This window comes from Hyperolius riggenbachi, chromosome 9, assembly GCF_040937935.1.
Source record: "Hyperolius riggenbachi isolate aHypRig1 chromosome 9, aHypRig1.pri, whole genome shotgun sequence".
In the NCBI taxonomy this organism is placed as follows: Eukaryota; Metazoa; Chordata; class Amphibia; order Anura; family Hyperoliidae; genus Hyperolius; species Hyperolius riggenbachi.
In genome coordinates this window covers 244369509-244391237 of record NC_090654.1, presented here as the reverse complement: position 1 = coordinate 244391237, position 21729 = coordinate 244369509, and the positions used below count along the sequence as shown (strand labels likewise).

The 21729-nt window shown below is 44.4% G+C and overlaps 1 protein-coding gene across 1 annotated transcript in view; it reads left to right on the top strand.

The window, feature by feature from the left end:
• Positions 1–21729, top strand: part of AKT1 (AKT serine/threonine kinase 1) — a 219802-nt gene that overhangs the window by 157096 nt on the left and 40977 nt on the right. Inside the window, exons 7-10 of the mRNA XM_068254235.1 lie at positions 1211–1276; positions 3165–3233; positions 5498–5623; positions 9109–9237. Coding sequence (XP_068110336.1) covers positions 1211–1276; positions 3165–3233; positions 5498–5623; positions 9109–9237 — 390 coding nt within the window. The remainder of the gene's footprint in view (positions 1–1210; positions 1277–3164; positions 3234–5497; positions 5624–9108; positions 9238–21729) is intronic.

Sequence of the window (21729 nt, the reverse complement as noted above, 5' to 3'; positions counted from 1 at the left end):
TTAATGTCCTCCCTTCCTTCCCAGTGCCGGTGCAGTTATGCTTTACCTATTATGCTGCCCACTAGTGTCAGCCGCTGTACTTCCGCATTTGTGTCCCCACGTGACTACCGGCAGATAGCACGTGGAGCGCGTGTGACGTCAAACACGCAACCCATGAGATATGACGTCAGCAATAATGTGGGGGCGAAAATGTGTAAGTATAAGGATGGCGGCAGGTAAAGTATACCTGCACGGGGCACCGCGTGGGGGGAGGGAGCATAAAACATTAGGGGAACATCGGCCGGTAGTGGCGTCACAAGGCCGATTTCATGCTGAATTTGATCAAGTAATCGGCCTGCGGTTTACGGCGGCCAGATTAGGAAGACAGCAGCCAGGGGTGGCGTGGCAAAGTCACAAGGCCGATTCCTGCAAGATTTCATGCTGAAATCGATCGGGAATCATCCTGCGGTGTATGTCCACCAACAGATCTCTCTCTCCAATCAGATTTGATCAGAGAAATATCTGCCTCTTTGTCGATCGGCCGCTAAAATCACTAGATGTGTGGATCTGCACCAACCCAGCACTCCTCAAACATGGCATGGCTGCTAGTGATTAACTCTCAATCCAGCAAGGCTGGATGGTGTAATGGTTAAGGGCTCTGCCTCTGACACAGGAGACCTGGGTTCGAATCTCGGCTCTGCCTGTTCAGTAAGCCAGCATTTATTCAGTAGGAGATCTTGGGCAAGTCTCCCTAACACTGCCACTGCCTATAGAGCGCGCCCTAGTGGCTGCAGCTCTGGCGCTTTGAGTCCACCAGGAGAAAGCGCGATAAAATTGTTATTTGTCTTGTCATCATTTCTCTGCTGCCACCTATGTGTTAATAATGGATAGTGCTGTGACTAGGGATGAGCAATGAGATGCAAATTTTTCTGAAATTATGCAAACTATGCAAATGTATGCAACTTGAAAATAGACTAATCAGTTTAAACCCAGGCAGAGCTGCCTGGTTCATTTTCATGCTGCACACGTTTGCATAAAAATGTGTATACATTTGCATGAACTCGGAAGAATTTGCATATCTGTGATCATCCCTAGCTGTGACAGGTGGATGTTGTCACATGACTAGAGCTCTGTGGGAATGTTAGGTGTATTTTAAGCATCATTCTTTCCATTTTGGTTTGTTATAGATTGTGGGCTTGGCTATCATTTTATGGTTTGTGTTTCTTCACAGGATGAAGTAGCGCACACGCTTACTGAAAACCGTGTCTTACAAAATTCTAGGCACCCTTTCTTAACTGTGAGTAATCATACTGTTCATAGCACTTCAGTGGATCTTGTTTTCCAAATGCATGAACTATGCAGAGAGGACAAGTACCGGTACTTTATTCATACTTTTTTTTAATATATATTACAGTTCTGATCACTGATCTCTGGTAATGAAATTGCCATCAATTGTTAATATTCAACTCCTTTCACTTGAATGGAGTTAAAGGACCTCTGTCACCAAAATTTTAAATATATGTAAACTTATACAATTAAGTACGTTTCTTCCAGAGTAAAATGAGCCATAAATTAGTTTTCTCCTATGCTACTGTCACAGTAGGTAATAGAAATCTGACAGAACCGACAGGTTTTGGACTAGCCCATCTCCTCATGGGGATGCACAGGGATTTTTTTATTTTCAAAATGCACTTAGTGAATGGCAGTTGCTCCGTCCAACTGCCAAAAACGTGTACGGTGAGCAGGGAGGCTGGTCAGCATCTTTGTATAAATCTTTTTCAGGGAATGTCTTTATAAAGAATAAAGGCCATGCTGAGAATCCCCTATGGAGAGATGGACTAGCCCAGAACCTGTAGGTAATGTCAGATTTCTACCACCTACTGTAAGTGACAGCAACATAGGAGAGAAGCAATTTATGGCTCAATTTACTCTGGAAGAAACGTACTTCTTAATTGTATAAGTTTACATATATTTTAAATGTTAAAATTTTCGCGACAAAGGTCCTTTAACTCCATTCAAGTGAAATGAGTTGAATATTAACAACTGATGGCAATTGCATTACCAGAGATCAGTGATGTGTCAGAATTGTAATATCAAAAAAAAAGTATGAATACTGGTAGATACAGAGCTTTGCACTGGAGCTCTACCTCTACTCGTGTCAATCCCCGCTCATTACCGCCTCTCCCCGCCCCTCTCAGTCTTTTTTCACTGAGAGGGGCGGGGAGAGGCGGAAATCCACGTGGAGATTGACGCTAATGGAGGCAGAACTACAGCGCTAAGCTCTGCCTCCCTGGGCAGCAAAATCCACGACCTGGAAAGTCGTGTATATTTGCCCCAGGGATTTGGGGGGGTGTTTAAATACAGCATTCTGCCGCGGGTATGTGGCGTTTTAGCTATGCTGATATTGCTAAAGATACTTGTTAAATAAAAAGAAGAATTTTAGTAGGCTTCAGACTCTTTAAGCCTTATTGCAGAGTTCCTGCCAGTTGGGCCCCAGTGCAGGTGTTATATTGACCCCCCCCCCCCCCAGCACTTTATACATAACAATGGATATGGTGCAACAAAACCTGCCAAGGACTGCCATAATATTAACAGGGGATGGAGAACAGTTTTTTTAATGATAACCACTATTCAATGCATCTACAGAAGTAATCATTACCAGCACAGGACCAATAAAAAGCCAATACTGCAGTTGAGGGAGGGCCCCTCGATGCGGTCGCACCATCCACCCCCCCTATTGCTACACCACTGGTTGCTGCTCACATTCCAAGCATTCCTGTTTTGGTGTAAAGAGCAGCCACATATGAGATGTCAGCCATTATCTCAGGACAGCAATTTTTCCGATCTACTGTCAATCGTATGGCTGTGGGCCTGGGGGGGCGCAATGTAAAACTTGCACTTGGGCCCATAGCGACTTAGCTACACCACTGGTGGTATTCTAGTTTCCTCCATTCAAGAAAGCACTTTTTGTATCTGAGGTAGAGGTGTGCAAGGACAGGTTATTCACCCATCCTCCCCTGTCCTTGTTGGTTTTGGATTATTCCACCCTACCCTATGGAAGGGGATTGATCCAAAATGTACAGACGTTGGTAGGCTCTGTACCTCTGCACACCTGTTACCTGAATTTGTGTGTTGGGAGACATTCATACTAACACCGTTTGTATTCTTTTTCTGTTTTTCTATAGGCATTAAAGTATTCCTTTCAGACTCATGACCGCTTATGTTTTGTAATGGAATATGCAAATGGAGGAGAGGTAAATCCTGGGATTAATCTGTAAAATAATGTTCAATATTCTAACTAGGAGATTTGAGAACTCTTTTTTTTTTTTTTTTTAAATTTCTCTCAAAATTTTACTATTTAAATGTAATACTGAACACAGCAGTACTGATTAACCTTCTGTGGGTTCTGTATTCTGTAAAGGAGTTTTTATTTGAGCACAGTTGATAGGTGACAACGCGTTTCACGGATCATAACATGCTTCCTCAGGTTAGTTAAAAACAAGTGCCTTAAAAATGACTATTACTCCTTTATTAACCATGTATGTACCAGCGTCTATCAATGTAAGCCAATGGGAGCTGCTTACGTTGATAGACAGGGCCAGGAGTCAATGAAATCGACTCCTGACCCGCTCACAGGCCTCTGGCATTATAGAGACAGCAGAGCAAGTGAGCTGCGGTGGGGAGATAGTGGCGAGATCGTCAGGAGCGATGAAAGCAGCAAGAACGCTGGGCGTTGGTGGATTGAAATCTACACCCTGGCAGCCAGGTAGCCATCAAAACAGGACGTAGATTTCAATCAGTAAGGTCCTTAAAGGGAACCAGAGACGAGGGTTCGCTTAAAAATGGTAAAATATGTCATACATACCTGGGGCTTCCTCTAGCTCCATAAGCCTGGATCACTCCCACGCTGCCGTCCTTCGCTGCCTGTATCGCCGGTACCGGGTCCCGTCACTTCCACCAGACGCGACCAGTTGTACGCAAGCGCGGGGGCTCCCTCCGGATTTGTGCGCTTGCGTAGTACGACGGAAGCGCACAGCGCTTGCGTTGACTGGCCGAAAGTACGGGACCCGGTACCGGCGGACAGAGGCAGCGGAGGACGGTGACGTGGGAGCGATCCAGGCTTATGGAGCTAGAGGAAGCCTCAGGTATGTATAAATCTATTTGTTTTTCAGCTCTGGTTCTCTTTAAGTAGTTAATTGGTGTTTTTTGGCTTCAAGAGAGGTAAGATTGCCTCTCCTTCCTTTATAAATGCAAGTTTTTATATTTATGGAGATTATATACTGAGATTCTATATATTTTTGGGCGCCTCCTACCCTGTTGTTATCCCTAATCCCTACCATAGTCTGTGTATGCATAGTGTAGTGTGTATAATGTAGTCTAAGGCCAATTGAGGGGGAAGACCATTAACTTATCTGTATGTTTTTGGGATGTGGGAGAAAACCGGTGTGCCCGGAGGAAACCCATGCAGACATGGAGAAAACCTACAAACTCCTTACAGATAGTGCCCTGGCTGGGATTGCAAGGCAAGGGTGCTAACCACTATGTCACTCTTGAAACGCTCCGTCTTTTTAGTGTACAAAAAATGTCATTCTGAAATCTCAATCTTTGTCTGAGGTTAGTTTGTAGATTTTTAAAAAGTTTTAAACCTTTTAAATGCTCCTGCGGCACCTCCTCCCACCCATCCTAAAACGTTATAGTGACTTACAGAAGCTGGGAATAAAATCTTTCACTTGCTCTGCTGTCTATGAGGCCTTGGTATACGCTAAAAATCACAAAGCACTATTACAATCGCTAGCGTTTTGTGGTGGCGCTTTGCAAGAGATTTCCCTATACAAATATATCAGAGTGCAAAAGATCACAAAAAGCTGCATGTTCTGCGCTTGCAATTAGCTCTAATCGTAATCGTGCTAGTGGGTTCACCACCGTTCACTTTCATTGGCAAAGCGTTTTTGAAATTGCTGGCGATCGTCAGCGGTCCAAAAAACGCTCACAAAAGCGTTCTAGTGGGTCCCAGCCCTGAATGGTGGTTGGATTTCCACTTCAAAATTCACACTTCATACCTAGGGGCTCATGTCAGTCTAATCAAATCATATTTTGAAATAAAGAAAACCGTTTTGCTTTAAAAAACAAAAATTGTGTGCATGCATTTGTCATGTGACTTATAGCCTAGGCCAGTGATGGTTAACCTTGGCATTCAAGCTGTGACAAAACTACTGTGACAAATCCCATCATGCCTCTGCCTCCTTCAGTTATGCTTAGAGCTGTCAGAGTATTGCAATGCCTCATGGGACTTGTAGTTCCACCACAGCTGGAGTGCCAAGGTTAACCATCACTGGCCTAGGCAGAAAACCCACTGTCCGAGACTCAAGAGCATTGTGGGGGATTTTAGCCAGATACAGTATTGGATAGCTCTGCAGTAGGGCACAAGTATATGACTAGATTAAAAAAAAGAAAATACGCAAAGACAAGGGTTTTAAAAAGACACATCGTTATCGTGATTTTTTTTCTTTCTCTGCAGTTATTTTTCCATCTATCGAGAGACCGAATCTTTGCTGAAGAACGAGCCCGATTTTATGGAGCAGAAATTGTGTCCGCATTAGATTATCTTCACTCAGAGAAAAATGTAGTTTACAGAGATTTAAAGGTAACTCTACAGACTTGCACTGCTGCAAAGGCGGCGGGCGTATTTGTAGTGAGACACCTGAAGGCTACCTTTAAAGCACATCTGAGCTGAGAGGCATATGGAGGCTGCCATATGTATTTCCTTTCAAACAATGCAGATTGCCGGACTGTCCTGCTGATCCTCTGTCTCTTAATACTTTAAGCCATAGACCCTGAACCAACATGCAGATCAGGTGCGCTGACTGAAGTCTGACTGGATAAGCCGCACGCTTGTTTCATGTGTGTGATTCAGACGCTACTGATGCATGACAGATCAGCAGGGAGCCAGGCAACTGGTATTGTTTAAAAGGAAATAAATATGGCAGCCTCCATATACCTCTCACTAATGGTGTCCTTTAAAATGCCTGTGGTAACAACTGAATCTGTGATAATATAGCACAAGTTTTTCAGAAGAGGCTTTTTCAGTGTTTGATGACAATATGACAGCTTGTATGTGCCTCTAACTACAGGATCCCTTTAAAGCATACATGTAAAACTCAGTGCCATCAAATTTGGCCCAAGGGCCAGACTGAGGCAGAGGCGAGAGAGGCTCCAGCTTTAGGGCGCAGTGGAGGAGGGGGCGCACAACCCAATGAGCTATCATTTGCCTATTGTGTTTGAAGCAGTAAGAAATAAGAAAAGGGGATACATGGCAGTGACTGCAAGTCAGATAACTAGAGATTAAGGTGTTGGTGGTGGGTTGGGGTGCCTCTTAGTCTAATAGCAATCGGTGTGTAACGGCAGGGGTGGGAGGGATGGAGGTGCGCAATTTGGTGTCTCAGCCTTGGGTGCTGGAGGACTTAGTCCCGGCTCTGTTTGGCCCACAAGTGGTTCCCCTCACTTTGCCTCATATTTGGCTCATGGTCACTTGAGCTCTAAGCCTCTGTGGCTAAGCACTGAAACTATGAATATATCCTAAAAACTCAGCACAAGCAGGGTAGCAGACAAACAGCACTGTGGGATATACAACCAGCTTTAGCTAGTAGAATCCTGCAGCCCCCAGTGCTAACAAAGACAAGGTGACCATCACCAGGGATAAAATCACTGATGAGTATGCAGGTAAGTACTCCACAAACCTTTATTGTAACATTGTGGGTCCTGCACAGCAGTGGCGCATTCAATTAATAAATGCCTTGAAGTGCTAAAAGTGCAAATCATACAAATGGTAAAACCCTTGAGATGCCCACTCTTTAGTCAGTTCTGACCAGTTTCGGCTTTTGCCGTCCTCAGGAGTCGCTGAGGCTTTCATTAATTGAATGGGTACCTGACCAGTTAAACTGCACTCGTCCCCGCTGCCCTACCAGCTGAGCTACACTACACTACACACTACATTGTACCAACACTACACTGTACTAACATTACATTGTACCTACAGCAACACTAAACTAACACTTCCATACTGCACCTGATCCTGCCACCACGCTCCTCTCCCCTTCGCTCCGGTCCTGTGGATGCCGACGCGCTCCTTTTCTGGTCTTCTCATCCTGGAGCTGGCGAAGTATGGGGACACAGCGGCCGCCTACCGCTATACGCTCTGGATCCTGCATACTTGTGCCGTACTTCGGCACTGTAACCCAGTGGCCTTGAGCGCAGCGTGGGAGAGAAAGTTTATGCCCATGCAGTTATACTTTACCTGTCCCCCGTCTGTACTGAGTATCCGTGGCCTATTTCCACATCCGGGCCCCACGTGACTACCGCATATAGCCCATGAGACACGTCTGTGACGTCACACCCGTGTCTCACATGCTATAACTCCGGCAACAGCGTGGGGGAAATACAATGAGAACACTCAAAGTGGACAAGTAAGGGTAAATTATAACTGCATATGCATTGAGGGGGGCAGTTAAAACATTAGGGGGACAGCAGCCAGGGGTGGCGTGGCGATGTCACAGTGCCGATTCCCAACATATTTCATGCTGAAATTGATCGGGAATCGGCCTGTGCTTCATGGCAGCCAACAGCTCTTTCTCTAATCAAATGCGATTAGAGAGAGACCTGTCTCTTGGTCGATCGGCGGCCATTATTCCTTGATGAAAGGTCACCTTAAAGGGCAACTGAAGCGAGAGAGATATGGAGGCTGCCATATTTATTTCCTTTTAAGCAATACCAGTTGCCTGGCTATCCTGCTAATCCTCTGCCTCTAATACTTTTAGCCATAGCCCCTGAACAAGAATGCAGCAGATCAGGCGTTTCTGACATTATTGTCAGATCCGAAAGATTAGCTTCATGCTTGTTTCTGGTGTTATTTAGACACTACTGCATCCTAATAGACCAGCAGGACTGCCAGGTGACTGTTACTGCATAAACGGAAATAAATATGGCAGCCTCCATATATTTCTCACTTCAGTTGTCCTTTAACGCTGCAGACTATAAAACAGGAGAAGCTGAAGGTAGCGGTAATTATCTTTTCCTCACGCCGCCTTCCAGATAGGGAGAGCTATTTACATTTACCTTTAGATGGGAGGCCAAAGGTTAAGTGTATTCTAATTTTAAGCTACAGCTCTATTATTCCCTTTTCCCATTTTCTCCAGAGTTCCTCTATAAAGGGACACTTAAGCCAGAAAAAAAAATGGAGTTTTACTCACCTGGGGCTTCTACCAGCCCCCTGCAGCAGTCCTGTGCCCTCGCAGCCACTCACTAATCCTCTGCTCCCCCGCTGCCAGCTAGTTTTGTTTTTGCCGACAGGACTGGCCACGCGTAGCTTTGTCCGCATTCCCGACTGTAATTAGCGCTATTGCGGACCGCAACGCGTACAAAGACATGCGTTGCCTCATTACCTACGCATAGATATTTTTTTGTATTTTTGTACGCGTTGCGGCCCGCTTTAGCGCTAATTACAGTCGGGAATGCGAAGAAAGCTACGCATAGCCAGTCCTGTCAGGCCTGTCAGCAAAAACAAAACTAGCTGGCAGCGGGGGACCAGAGGATTAGTGAGTGGCTGCGAGGGCACAGGACTGCTGCAGGGGGCTGGTATAAGCCCCAGGTGAGTAAAACTCATTTTTTTTCTGGCTTAAGTGTCCCTTTAAAGATGACAGCAGTGTGAGCAGGAGTCTTTCATAAAGTGAAGTCCTTACCACTGACCTTTAATCATTGTTATCTTGGCGTGCCTGGCAGGATATTAAGCCAATGTTTTGTACTGGTGCAGGCTGAGTGTTTACAAAACACGGGAGGAAAAAGCGTGTGCGTAATGAGAGGGATTATGTGGAAGAGCTCTATTTACCTGTCTTGTGCTATAAATATCCCCTCTTCCTTTCATTGGAAGCCCTTTACAGAGGAGATGTGAATGACTTTCTTGTTGTGTGGTCCCTGCACTCATTGACTGGGTTATCTGAGGTAATGCAGGAGACAGATGTGCCAGCAGGAGGGGAGGGGTTGCAACATCTGCCTTGCTGACAAGCAGCTTGGAATGTTACATTTTGCTTAGCTTCTTTTTTTGTCCTCCTAATTTTTATTGCTGTTTTGTTTCAGTTGGAAAATCTTATGCTGGACAAAGATGGACACATAAAAATAACAGATTTTGGCCTCTGCAAAGAAGGTATAAAGGACGGGGCGACTATGAAGACGTTCTGCGGCACCCCTGAATATCTCGCTCCTGAAGTAGGTGGACCTTGTTTATCCTTTACTCTAACCGAAGGTTGTAAATATGCATGAACACACCTGTGGGTGGTGACTTAGGGTGGGCAGGGCAGTTGTGGGCGGTGGCTTAGTGTGGCGGTCTCGTTAAAGAATCACTGGGTTTCCTGGCTTGTAATCTAAAGGTTTTTTTTCTACATTTCACCTCTTTATCTGATTCCCTCAAGAAAAAATATCTACATACCCAACACACACACACACCGTACATCATACAGAATACACACACACACACACACACACACACACACACACACACACACACACACACACACACACACACACACACACACACACACACACACACACACACACACACACACACACACACACACACACACACACACACACACACACACACACACACACACACACACACACACACACTTATTAATGCTAATTTACGTACTACTGTACTGTTGTTATTATTATTGATTTATAAAGCGCCAGTATATTCCGTGGCGCTGTACAAAGTAAGAAACAAACATGGGGTACATAATACAGACAATGGTGTACACCAATATACAAGATACATAATTAGTGATAAAATACAAAAATTATACAAAATACAGAATTGGTATTGACAGTGGGAGAGAGCCCTGCCCTTGCGAGCTTACAATCTAAAGGGAATGGCGGGAAACAAGAGGAGGGGTAGTATACAACAAATATATATAGAGGCAGTGGGTTTTAGGATACTTAGTAGGAGTGCAATTTGGTCTTAGGACAAAGGGAAGTGGCCTAAGGGAGCGCATATGCTTGTCTGAACAAATGAGTTTTTAGAGAGCGCTTAAAGGTAACAAAGGTTGGCGAGTGACGGATGTGTTGTGGGAGGGGATTCCAGAGGAGGGGTGAAGCGCGTGCAAAATCCTGTAAGCGTGAATGTGAGGAGGTGATTCTAGAGGAGGACAACAGAAGATCGTGTGCAAATCTGAGATTGCGATTGGGTTTGTATCTGGAAATTAGTGAGGATATGTACCGGGGAGAGAGATTGTGGAGAGCTTTGTAGGTTAGGGTTAGGGGTTTGAACTGGATCCTCTGGTTAATTTGCAGCCAGTGAAGAGCTTGACAGAGAGGGGCAGCAGAGGAAGAGCGAGAAGAAAGATGAATGAGAGGAGCAGCTGAGTTCAGTACCGACTGGAGCGGGGTCAGTCTGTTAGAAGGTAGTCCACAAAGTGGTATGCTGGAGTAGTCCAGACAAGATATTATAAGATTAACATTTATTATTATTAACATTTTAATTGTGTCTTGAGTGAGAAAAGGTCGGATGCGAGATGTTTTTGAGTTGGAGATGGCAGGAGCTAGTTATGGAGTGAACATGAGGAATAAAAGAGAGAGATGAGTTGAATATTACCCCTTTAGATTGTAAGCCTCTGGCAGGGCCCTCCTCCCTAATGTATCCAGCTTGATTATGCAATCTTACAACCACCCCTCTTGTAGACTCGAAAAGTCTCTATTTTGACCTATGACACTGTATTGTTATCAAATCATTTGCATAATCTTGTTTTGTTGTGAGTTTCCGTATGTTCTACCTGTATGTTAACCCATTTATCTATTGTGCAGTGCTGCGTAATATGTTGGCGCTTTATAAATACAATAAATAATAATAATAATACCCCCAAGCACCTTGCTTTGGGAACTGAAGTAATGGGAGTGTTATTAGCATTTATTGTAACGTCAGGCAGAGAGATGGACAGAGACAGTGGAAAAATGATTAGTTCTGTTTTACTTATATTACGTTTTAAGAAGCGAGAGGACATGAAGGAGGATGTAGCAGACAAGCAGTACTTGTTGTTGTATAACCCATTGGTTATATTAATACTTATTGGTTCAGTTAGAACCATAAGCCCCATACACGTCTTTTATGCAGCACAATTATCAAACAACTTTTGTTGAGAAACAAGTTGAAACAACCCAACAAGTTGTTCACACAACTGATTAGACTAATAAGACATCAATCCAACTGTTGGATTGATGTCTTATCAGTTCTTTGAACAATAGCAAGCAACTTTTTTTTTGGTTGTTTCAACTTGTTTCACAACAAAAGTTGTTTGATAATTGTGCTGCATAAAAGACAGCTGTTGAGCGTGTATGGGGCTTAAAGGTGCATACACTATAGTCGTTTGAAACGATCGTTCCCCAATCATTTCAAACGACGATCGTTTAAAAAAAAGCATCCAATGATCATTAAGTCAGACGATAGACGAGCTAGATCGTTAAAAACGATAATCGTTTGCAAAAGTAGCACATCGTTAGAAAACGGTCGTTCCTACTAGACTTGACATGCGCATTTCGTTATCTCCAAAGAACCTTTCATTCTTATGCGCAAGCGCAACAGTTGCTTTTTCGTGATGTAACGTTCGTTCCATGAATGTGTCCTGTGACACGTTAATTGCTACATGATTATACCAGAATTGTCATTTTAACAGGACAGAGTGTATTTTTGTATGTTTTGTCAACGCTATATTATGTAAATGCTCTACTTAGATACCTACAGTATGAAATCTTGTACTGTAATGTAATATATGTAACGTTAGTTTTAAAGTGTAACGTACGTTTTGAACCGTTCGTTTCCGTACGGGCGGAACTTGGTATGATGTCACTTCCAGGAACAGTATGTGCCGTTGTTCCGCATCGTTCGTTAACAAACGGATCAGATCGTTACACACCTTTAAAAGCTAACTTTACTTAGGTCGTTCTTTCGTCAATTAAAAGATTGTTCGTCGTTCCAAACGAACGATCGTTGTCGTATGTGTGTAAGTAGCTTTAGTGTATCGTTTTCAATAGTTCAACTTTTGGGATCTTTGGGTTCTGTAATGTGTCATTTCGATAAAGGCACCTTCGTAAATGTATTTAGAAAGAACTACTGTCTGTTGGTTGTAACAGCATTATTCGTTAAATGCAGTATAGTAAAGCAACCACAAGATGTCACTGTAAAATGTGAAGTGCTGCAATGATCTCTATGGTATTGTGATTGCCAATGAGTAAGAGAGGAGGTGAGGACAATGCTCTTTAGTAGAGATGGAAACATCAGACGTTACTGACCTGTTTCTACAGTGGTGAGAGAGAAAAGTCGGAAGAGAGCTGTGATTGGAACAGATTTATGCAATCTCAAACTGACAATTTTTACCACTTCGCACCATGACCTCTTTTCCCCTTATGGACTAGAGCAATTTTGGAGCTAGTATGGTTGAGCTGAGCCAGCGGCAAAGTCCATTAGGAACAGTTATCATAGCCCAGCAACGTCTACAACTTGAAGCATTCTTATTGGCTGGATAGTGTGGGTATATTATTACTACAACCTATCTGAAACCTAGCAGTTCGAGAAGGTGCCGTCCACCCAATCACATTAGCCGAATTTACCTATGGACTTTATTGCTGGCTCACCTTAAAGGGAACCAGAGAGGAATGCTTCTGTAAAATAGAAAAAAGATTTTATACATACCTGGGGCTTCTTCCAGCCCCATAAGCCTGGATCGCTCCCACGCCGCCATCCTCCGCTTCCTGGATCCGCCGGTACCGGGCCCGTCACTTCCGGCGGACGCGGCCAATTGTCCGCATCACAGGGGCTCCCTCCATACCCGTATGCATGCGGCTGCGCAGTAAGCAGCCTCATGCGTACTTGTATGGAGGGAGCCCCCTGTAATGCGGAGAATTGGCCGCGTCTGCCGGCCGACTGGCCGACTCGCGGCAATGACGGGACCCGGTACCGGCGGATCCGGGCAGCGGAGGGCGGCGGCGTGGGAGCGATCCAGGCGTATGGGGCTGGAGGAAGCCCCAGGTATGTATAAAAGCTTGTCTTCATCCTCTCTGGTTCCCTTTAATACCAGCGTCGCAGTTTTGACGTTTTAGCTATACCACTCTTTAATCAGCAATATCTTTATCACTATTTATGACCCCTTAGTAATATATATATAGTTTTTTTGGGGGGGAGAAACTGGACTTTCTTTGGGTCCTTTTTTTTTTCCCAGGAATTTATTTTTTTATGTATTTTAAAGAGAGAAACAAAAAGAAAATAATTGATAAAATACAGTTTCTCAATTTTGCAAGCGATGATGAATTTGCTGTATGATTTTAAAAATGCACAAAAATATCTCTTTGCGAATCACACAGATGCGATTTTGGTGCAGCCCATAGATTTACATTGCCTGAGTTTTTTTGCTATGCGGCAAAATGCATGCGGTTCTATTAGGTGTGCTCCCTGTCTTAAATAGAAACCGTAACCAAGAATTAAATTTCAACCCAATCAGTAGCTGATACCCCCTTTTCCATGAGAATTATTTTCCTTTTCTGAAACGGATCATCAGGGGGTTCTATATGGCTAATATTGTGGTGAAACCCCTCCCACAGTGTGATGTCAGGACCATTGTCCTGACAGTTTCCGGGCTGTGAAACTCATTGCATGGTGGGAAATAGCTGTTTACAGCTGGGTCCAACTGCCAAAAAAAAGCAAGCAGCATCTCATTCCACTAATATCACCTGCCCGCATTGAAAATGTCACCATGTGATAAATGTCAGACTGTAAATCATGGAGAGGAAAGATTTTACAATGTGCAAACACTGACTAAATCATTTATACATAATTATTGTCAAAATGAAGCACTTTTTTATTACATTATTTTCACTGGAGTTCCTTTTTAAAGAACATCCGCGGTGAAAATAAACTGATGAAAAAAATAAACAATTGTATCTATCTTCCTTCTCCTAAAAATGACTTTTTTAGGTATCCCACAGTTTTATTTTATATTTAAATCTAGTTTGTAAGTTTTACTGCTTTATTGACACATTCATTGAAGTATGCCAGAGCTCAAATCTATGAATTATTGACCCTTTTTATCTTTTTCCTGCTCTTAGAAGCCGTTTACTAACAGGAAAATATTTTATGGCTGTAATTACTTATCAGTGGGGGTTATGTATAGTCTGATCCAATCCTACCCAGACACTTGCATAACTGATGTTTAACTCTTTCAGGCAGAGAAAGAAAGAAGAAAAAGGAACACAACTTAGTTATTTGTGTGCTTGGCATTGTACATACACGTCTATCTCATCATGTCACATGTCACCTCAGTTGACCATTAACCACTTAAAGAGAAACCGTGACCAAGAATTGAACTTCATCCCAATCAGTAGCTGATACCCCCTTTCCCATGAGAAATCTATTCCTTTTCACAAACGGATCATCAGGGGGCTCAGTATGGCTGATATTGTGATGAAACCGCTCCTACAAGACACCCTAAAGCAGTGGTAAAGCTTTTTCCGGCCCGCATTTGCGCGACCTAGTGGACAGTGCCGTGCGCAGCAGGCTATGGGGGGGGGGGGGGAGGGGCTGCGGTGCGGCTGCATAGCTAGCATAGTTGCCCCAGTATAGGGAGTTTAGTTGCCCCAGTATGGCTAGTATAGTTACCACAGTATAGTGCCCCAGTATAGCTAGTATAGGGCCCCAGTATAGTGCCCAGTATAGCTAGTATAGTGCCCAATATGGCTAGAATAGTGCTCAGTATAGCTAGTATAGTGCCCCAGTATAGCTAGTATAGTGCCCCAGTATAGCTAGTATAGTGCCCCAGTATAGCCAGTATAGTGCCCCAGTATAGTGCCCCAGTATAGTGCCCCAGTATAGCTAGTATAGTGCCCCAGTATAGCACCCCAGTATAGCCAGTATAGTGCCCCAGTATAGCCAGTATAGTGCCCCAGTATAGCCAGTATAGTGCCCCAGTATAGCCAGTATAGTGCCCCAGTATAGCCAGTATAGTGCCCCAGGATAGCTAGTATAGTGCCCCAGTATAGCCAGTATAGTGCCCCAGTATAGCCAGTATAGTGCCCCAGGATAGCTAGTATAGTGCCCCAGAATAGCCAGTATGGGTAGGTGGTGCCCCCCGCCCGTCCCCGCCGCTGTTATTACCTTAACAGCGGCCGCTCTCCCCTCTCCGACGCGTGTATTTATTCAAGCAGCGTATCTCCCGGCTGCTCTGTGTGTGATGCGACAGGAAGCAGGGCATCGGCTTCCTGTAGAGGCGATGTGTATCGCCGTTACTATGGGAACCAAGCCCTGCTTCCTGTCGCATCACACACAGCAGCCGGGAAATACGCTGCTGGAAAGTACATGCGCCGGAGAGGGGAGAGCGGCCGCTGCTAAGGTTATAACAGCGGCGGCTGCGGGGACAGGGGGGGGGGGGGGGAAGAGGACAGTCCTGCGGCACACCAGGCAACATCCCACGGCACACTAGTGTGCTGCGGAACAGCGGTTGAAAAACGCTGCTCTAAAGGACCATGCTCCTGGCAGTTTCCTGTCTGTGAATCTTGTTGCATTGTGGGAAATAGCGGTTTACAGCTGTTTCCAACTGCCAAAAAAGCAAGCAGCAGCTACATCACCTGCCAGCAGTAAAAATGTCACCACGTGATAAATGTCAGAATGTAAAAGATTTTACTATGGGCAAACACTGACTAAATCATTTATACATAATTATTGTAAAAATGAAGCACTTTTTTTAATTACATTATTTTCACTGGAATTCCTCTTTAAGGACCGCAGTGTTAAACCCCCCTAGTGACCAGACCTTTTTTTTGACAAATTGGGCCACTGCAGCTTTAAAGCCTCGCTGCTGGGCCGCACAACTCAGCACACAAGTGATCTCCCCCCACCCCACCCTTTTTCTCCCCACCAACAGAGCTTGCTGTTGGTGGGGTCAGATTGCCCCCAGGGATGTTTATTTTTAATAAATAATTATTTTATTATTTTTTATAACATTCCTTTATTTTATATTATTTTTTCTTAATATATTTTAACCAACCTCCCTCCCAGCGGCAACCTATGACAGCGATCAGCTTCAGCCTATCACGGCTGATCGCTCCTGTGTTCCCCAAGGGGACGGCCGTGTCACACAGCTGTCCCCAGTACAGCGCTGCCTTACATCGCAGCGCTGTACTAACTAAATAGACAGCGGTTTTGCCGTCTAACAGACTCCCAGAGGCGATTGGCGCTGGGCGACTGAAGGCAAGCAGAGATGCACGTTCTTAGAAAGCCGGTTCTCAGCCATTCACGCCAATCGGCGTGGAGCAGTCCTGGGGCTGGCGCACTGCTCACGCCAATCGGCGTGGAGCAGTTGACAAGAGGTTAATCACACCTAAAGTGACTGGCTGACATTTATTTCCTTGTAAACCATTCATATTGCATGGCTGTCCTGCTAGTTATCCGCCCCTATTTTTTTTAAGCCTTGACCCTGAACAAGCCTGCAGATCAGATGCTTGTGACTGAATCACACACCTGAAACGAGCATGTTTCTCATCGGGACACTACTGAAGCCAAAGAGATCAGCAGGGTTGTCAGGCGACTGGTAATATTTAAAGGAAAAAAAATATGGCCACCTCTATATCGCACTTAGTTCAGGTTCCTTTTAAAGGAAACCTGAGCTGAAATTAATAGGTGTATTTATACTTATCTCCCAGCCCCATTGTGAAATGTATCACTGCTGGTGACATCTTTAGTTCTGCCAGGTGCAGTGGCGTAGCTAATGAGCTGTAGGCCCCGATGCAACTTTGACAATGGGGCCCCCCAAGCACTCTATACATAACAATTGATATGGCAAACCAAAACCTGCCAATGGCAACTATAGTGTCAGAGGTGCAAGAACGGGATGGGGAACAGTTTGTTAGTGATTACCACTATTCAAAGTACCTATAGAAGTTATTATTACCAGCACAGGACCAATAGAGCGATAATACTGCAGTTGAGGGAGGGCCCTTCTGGGCCCCGATGCGTTGGCTACCTCTGCACCCCCTATTGCTACGCCCCTGGTCAGGTGATCTGTATGGAATGTTCATTACTGAGAGTTCCATGCACAGTGGAAAATGCACACCTAGCCGCTCGCTCCGCTCTTCTAATGAACTTCGCCTAACCGCCCCCCCCCCCCCATCCCCCGCATCACCCAGTCCCATGCACGCCTCCAGGACTTCTCAAGAGCTGCTCCAACACTATGGAACTCCCTACCTTCACCCATTAGGGCAGCCCTCTCCTTTAAACATCTTCAAGAAAGCCATCAAATCTCACCTTTTCACTCTGGCCTACCACCCCTCACAAGTGCTCTAAAGCTGAACTCTGGTCCCCTACCTTTCGTGTCCTTACTTCTCCCTCTAGTGACTAAGCATTACCTTGTACTCATACTGTGCTGCATGATCTGGTCTTTCTTGTATTCAGGTATTGTCATTTTGCTGTATGTCACCCCTAAACATTGTCTGTAACCTAAATTAATGTCCAGCGATGCGTAATATCTTGGCGCTTTATAAATACAATAAATAAATAATAATGGGAAAGGGGGCATCAGCTACGGATTGGAAGGAAGTTCAATCCTTGGTTATAGTTCCTTTTTAACCACTACTGGACCGGCAGTAGTATTAAAACGTTCTCTTGGTCCCTCTTAACAGACCACAGAACGTTTTGACCCCTTCCTGATCGCCTAACGCCGATCGGCGTCGGGAAGGTGGCAGTCCCAGGACCGCCTAATGCCAAAAGGCGCCAAGTCCTGGTGCAGGGTTTTACAGGGGGTCGTGCGCACCCATGCGCGCGCATCCCGGAGCTCTGTCATAAGTCTACCGGAAATCGCTGCTAGGAGACTGTTAGAAGATGAAACCGTTGTCTATTTACATTGTACAGCGCTGCAATCTACGGCTGTCCCCTGGTAAGGCACCGATCTTGATCCCCTCTCATAGGCTGATGCCTATGAGAAAGGATCGCTGTGATTGGCTGGCGAGGGGAGGGAGAAGGGGAACATAAATAAATACAAAATAATGTTTGTTTGTTTTTTAAAAAAGCAAACCCTGCAGCAGAAATCTCTGTTGGTGGGCAGAAAGGGGGAGGGGGGGGGGGGTCACTTGTGTGTTTAGTATGGCTCTGCTGCGAGCTATTAAAGCTGCAGAGCACTAAATTGTAAAAATAGCCTGGTCATTAGGGGGTGTAAGCCTATGGTCCTCAAGCGGTTAAGATGCTGCTGCGGTGCACATACACATCCGTCAGGTCTCGGAGAGCCGCGATTGGTAAAAGGAAAGAAGTGTTCCCTGATTCAATCAAAGTGCCTATAAGGGAAAGGTCATGGCTTCAAGGAGAAGCCAATGATCTTTCCTGTAACAACACAGTCCACATGTTTGCTCAAAGCACACAGACTAGTGAGTGTGAGGACATCTAGTGGCAAAAAAAATACATATAAAAATACACATTTTACACCTTTTTGCATTAAATAAAAATAAATAAATACCTCTTTCCCCCTTCACCTGCCCCCATAGTAACCAAAATAAAACCAAAAACAAGACATAATTTAAAATAAAAAAAGTAAATAATTAAGTTAGGGGCTCAGCTTTTTTTTTTATTATATATGGCATTAGGGTATATTAGTTATTTTTTGTAAATAAAGGCTTGTAATTACCTCTTGAGGACTGCAGGGCTAAACCCCCCTAGTGACCAGGCCATTTTTAGTAAAATTGGCCACTGCAGCTTTAAGGCCAAGCTGCAGGGCCGCACAACACAGCACACAAGTGATTCCCCCCCTTTTCTCCCCACCAACAGAGCTCTCTGTTGGTGGGGTCTGATCGCTCCCCCCATGTTTTTTTTTTTTTATAAATATTATTGTTGGTGCTTTTAAAAAAAAAAAAGAAAAAACTGTTTCTTTAATTCCCCTCCCTCCCCACAGCCAGCCAATTACGGCGAACGGCTGTCATAGGCTTCTGCCTATGAGAGCCGATCGCCCTCTTGTCCCCCAGGGGGACAGCCGTGTGACACGGCTGTCCCCAGTACAGCGCTGTTGCCGATCGCAGCGCTGTATGTGTAAATAGACGTCTAACAGTCTCCCGAGCGGCAATAGCCGCTTGGAGACTGAAGGCGGGGCGGAGCTCCGCCCCCCAAGCAGGAGATGCGAGTGCAGCCTGCGCGCGATCTCCTGCAAAAAAAGAGCCCCAGGACTTTACGCCAATTGGCGTTAGGCAATCCTGGGGCTGCCGCCGCGGCCACCCCCATCAGCGTGACACGGTCGGCAAGAGGATAAAAACTCAGAATAGAACAAATACACCTTTATTTCAAGATATAATATTGTCACCATCCATTGTACTAGGGGCATAATTTAAACATTGTAATAACTGGGACAAATGGGCAAATAAAATGTGTGGGTTTTATTTACAGTAGCATTGTTTATTTTTACACTATAGAGGATGGTATTGGAGAAATAGCGTATTTTTTCATTTTTATTTCTTGTTTTCGCTTAGCGTATTTTTTCATTTTTATTGTTTTCTCTTTTAAAATGCATAGAAAGTAAAGCAATTACTAAAAACAAATATCACCCCCAAAAATGCCTTATTTGTGGCGAAAAAAACGAGGTATAGATCATTTTGTTAAGATAAGTAGTGATAAAGTTATTGGCGAATGAAAGGGCAGGCATGCTGACAGGTGAAAATTGTTCTTGGGATTGATAATTTGTACATTTAGTGCCACAGTACTGTACATGTAATGGGCTTGGATGAGGAGGGAAATAAACTGGAGGTTGAACAGAGCAGCAATGCTTACTCTAAGACCATGGAGGAAGGACAGTATTCCTATTATGGGCAAGCCATGTGAGCACAAGTGGAGGTATCTCCTGCGGCTGGAAGTGAATGACACACTACTGGCAGTAGTTCCATTCTGTGGCCATGCTTGTCTCCAGCTCTCCTGTTTATGCAGTTGTTGCCTGGCTGTGTTTTTCTTGTGTGTGTGGAATCTGTTGCTGCTTTGCATGAGCAGCAGCGCTGGTCACCCATTTGGCTTTGATGTGCCCCTGACTATAGTGGGTACAGCTGTTGTGCTGTCTCTTGTAAATTCCAGACTACAGCTGTCCAGAGCTGTTCCGCGTGGATTGATGGGCGGCCGGGTTTAGCATATGACTTCTGTACATAGAGCTGCCTGTCGTTCATGGGAGCTTGTGACAACCATGCTGACACCCCTGGAAATATGCACTGCAGATGCCAGGTTAATATTATACTGGCTGTACATCTGCCAGGGGCTTCATGTAAGGGTGTAACGCATTGGTTTCCCTTATAGGGATGCTGTCTGACAACTGATCTGCAGGTAGTCTTATAGGCCAAGACCATATGGACAAAATCTAAAGTATGACCTCTTTATCTCCCTTGCTAGTGTGCGTTGCATTACCTTGTTTTACCGCAGAGAAACGCAACGACAAGCAAAGGCAATGGGGCCTAGCACACTTAACCCATCGCAAGCTCCCGGCTGGCCGTCGAGCTGCCGCAAACTCAACAGCACATTACCATTGGTCCTCCATGTCGATACAGCACTGACGGAAGTAAATGAAAGTCAGTGGGTGACGCAGAAAATGTAAATACAGTGGCAATAAAAAGCATGTGAACTCTTTGGAATTGTCGGGATTTCTGCTCAAATTGGTCATAAAATGTTATCTGGCCTTCATCTAAGTCACAACAATAGACAATCACAGTCTACTTAAATGAATACCACACAAATCAATAAAAACATGGAAACCTCTAATTAACACACCATGTAAATATTCACAGTGCTGGTGGAAAAAGTATGTGAACCCTCAGATTTAATAACTGGTTGAAACTCCTTTGGCAGCAATAACTTCAACCAAACATTTCCTGTAGTCGCAGATCAGATGTGCACAATGGTCAGAAGTAATTTTTGACCATTCCGCTTTATAGAACTGTTTCAGTTTGGCAATATTCTTTGGATATCTGGTGTAATTCGCTTTCTTGAGGTCATGCCACAGCATCTCAATCTGGTTGAGGTCAGGACTCTGACTGGGCCACTCCAGGAGGCATGTTTTCTTCTGTTTAAGCCATTCTGTTGTTGATTTACTTCTATGCTTTGGGTTGTTGTCCTGTTGCAACGCCCATCTTCTGCTGATCAACAGCTGGTGGACAGATGGCCTTAAAGAGACACTGAAAAGAAAAACAAATTATGAAATAATGATTTGTATGTGTAGTTCAGCAAATAAATAAAACAGGAGCAGAGATATATGTCTAATATTGTTTCCAGTACAGGAAGATTTAGGAAACTCCAGTTATCAATGCAAAAGAGCCATTGAGCTCCACAACTTTCAAAGTCGCAGAGAGCTCTGTCTTCTGAAGCTTGTTTTCTCAACTGTCAGTCACTGTATTTTCTTTTTCTCTCCAGAGGACAGGTCAATAGTTCACTAGCCTGCACTGTAAAATCATTTAGAATGCTGAGTAGTGTGTAAGCAAACCTTGGAGAATGATGCAATGTTATTAAAAAAAAAAAAAACGTATATAACTGAAAATAAAAATGAGAATATTTTCTTTGCTACTAATGTTCTAGTAATTATCCGTACTACACAACCAATTCATTATATCATAATTTTTTTTTTCTCGCTTCAGTGTCTCTTTAAGTTCTCCTGCAAAATGTCTTGATAAACTTTGGTGGGGTGGAATGACTTGAATGAATGGGAATCCCAGTGA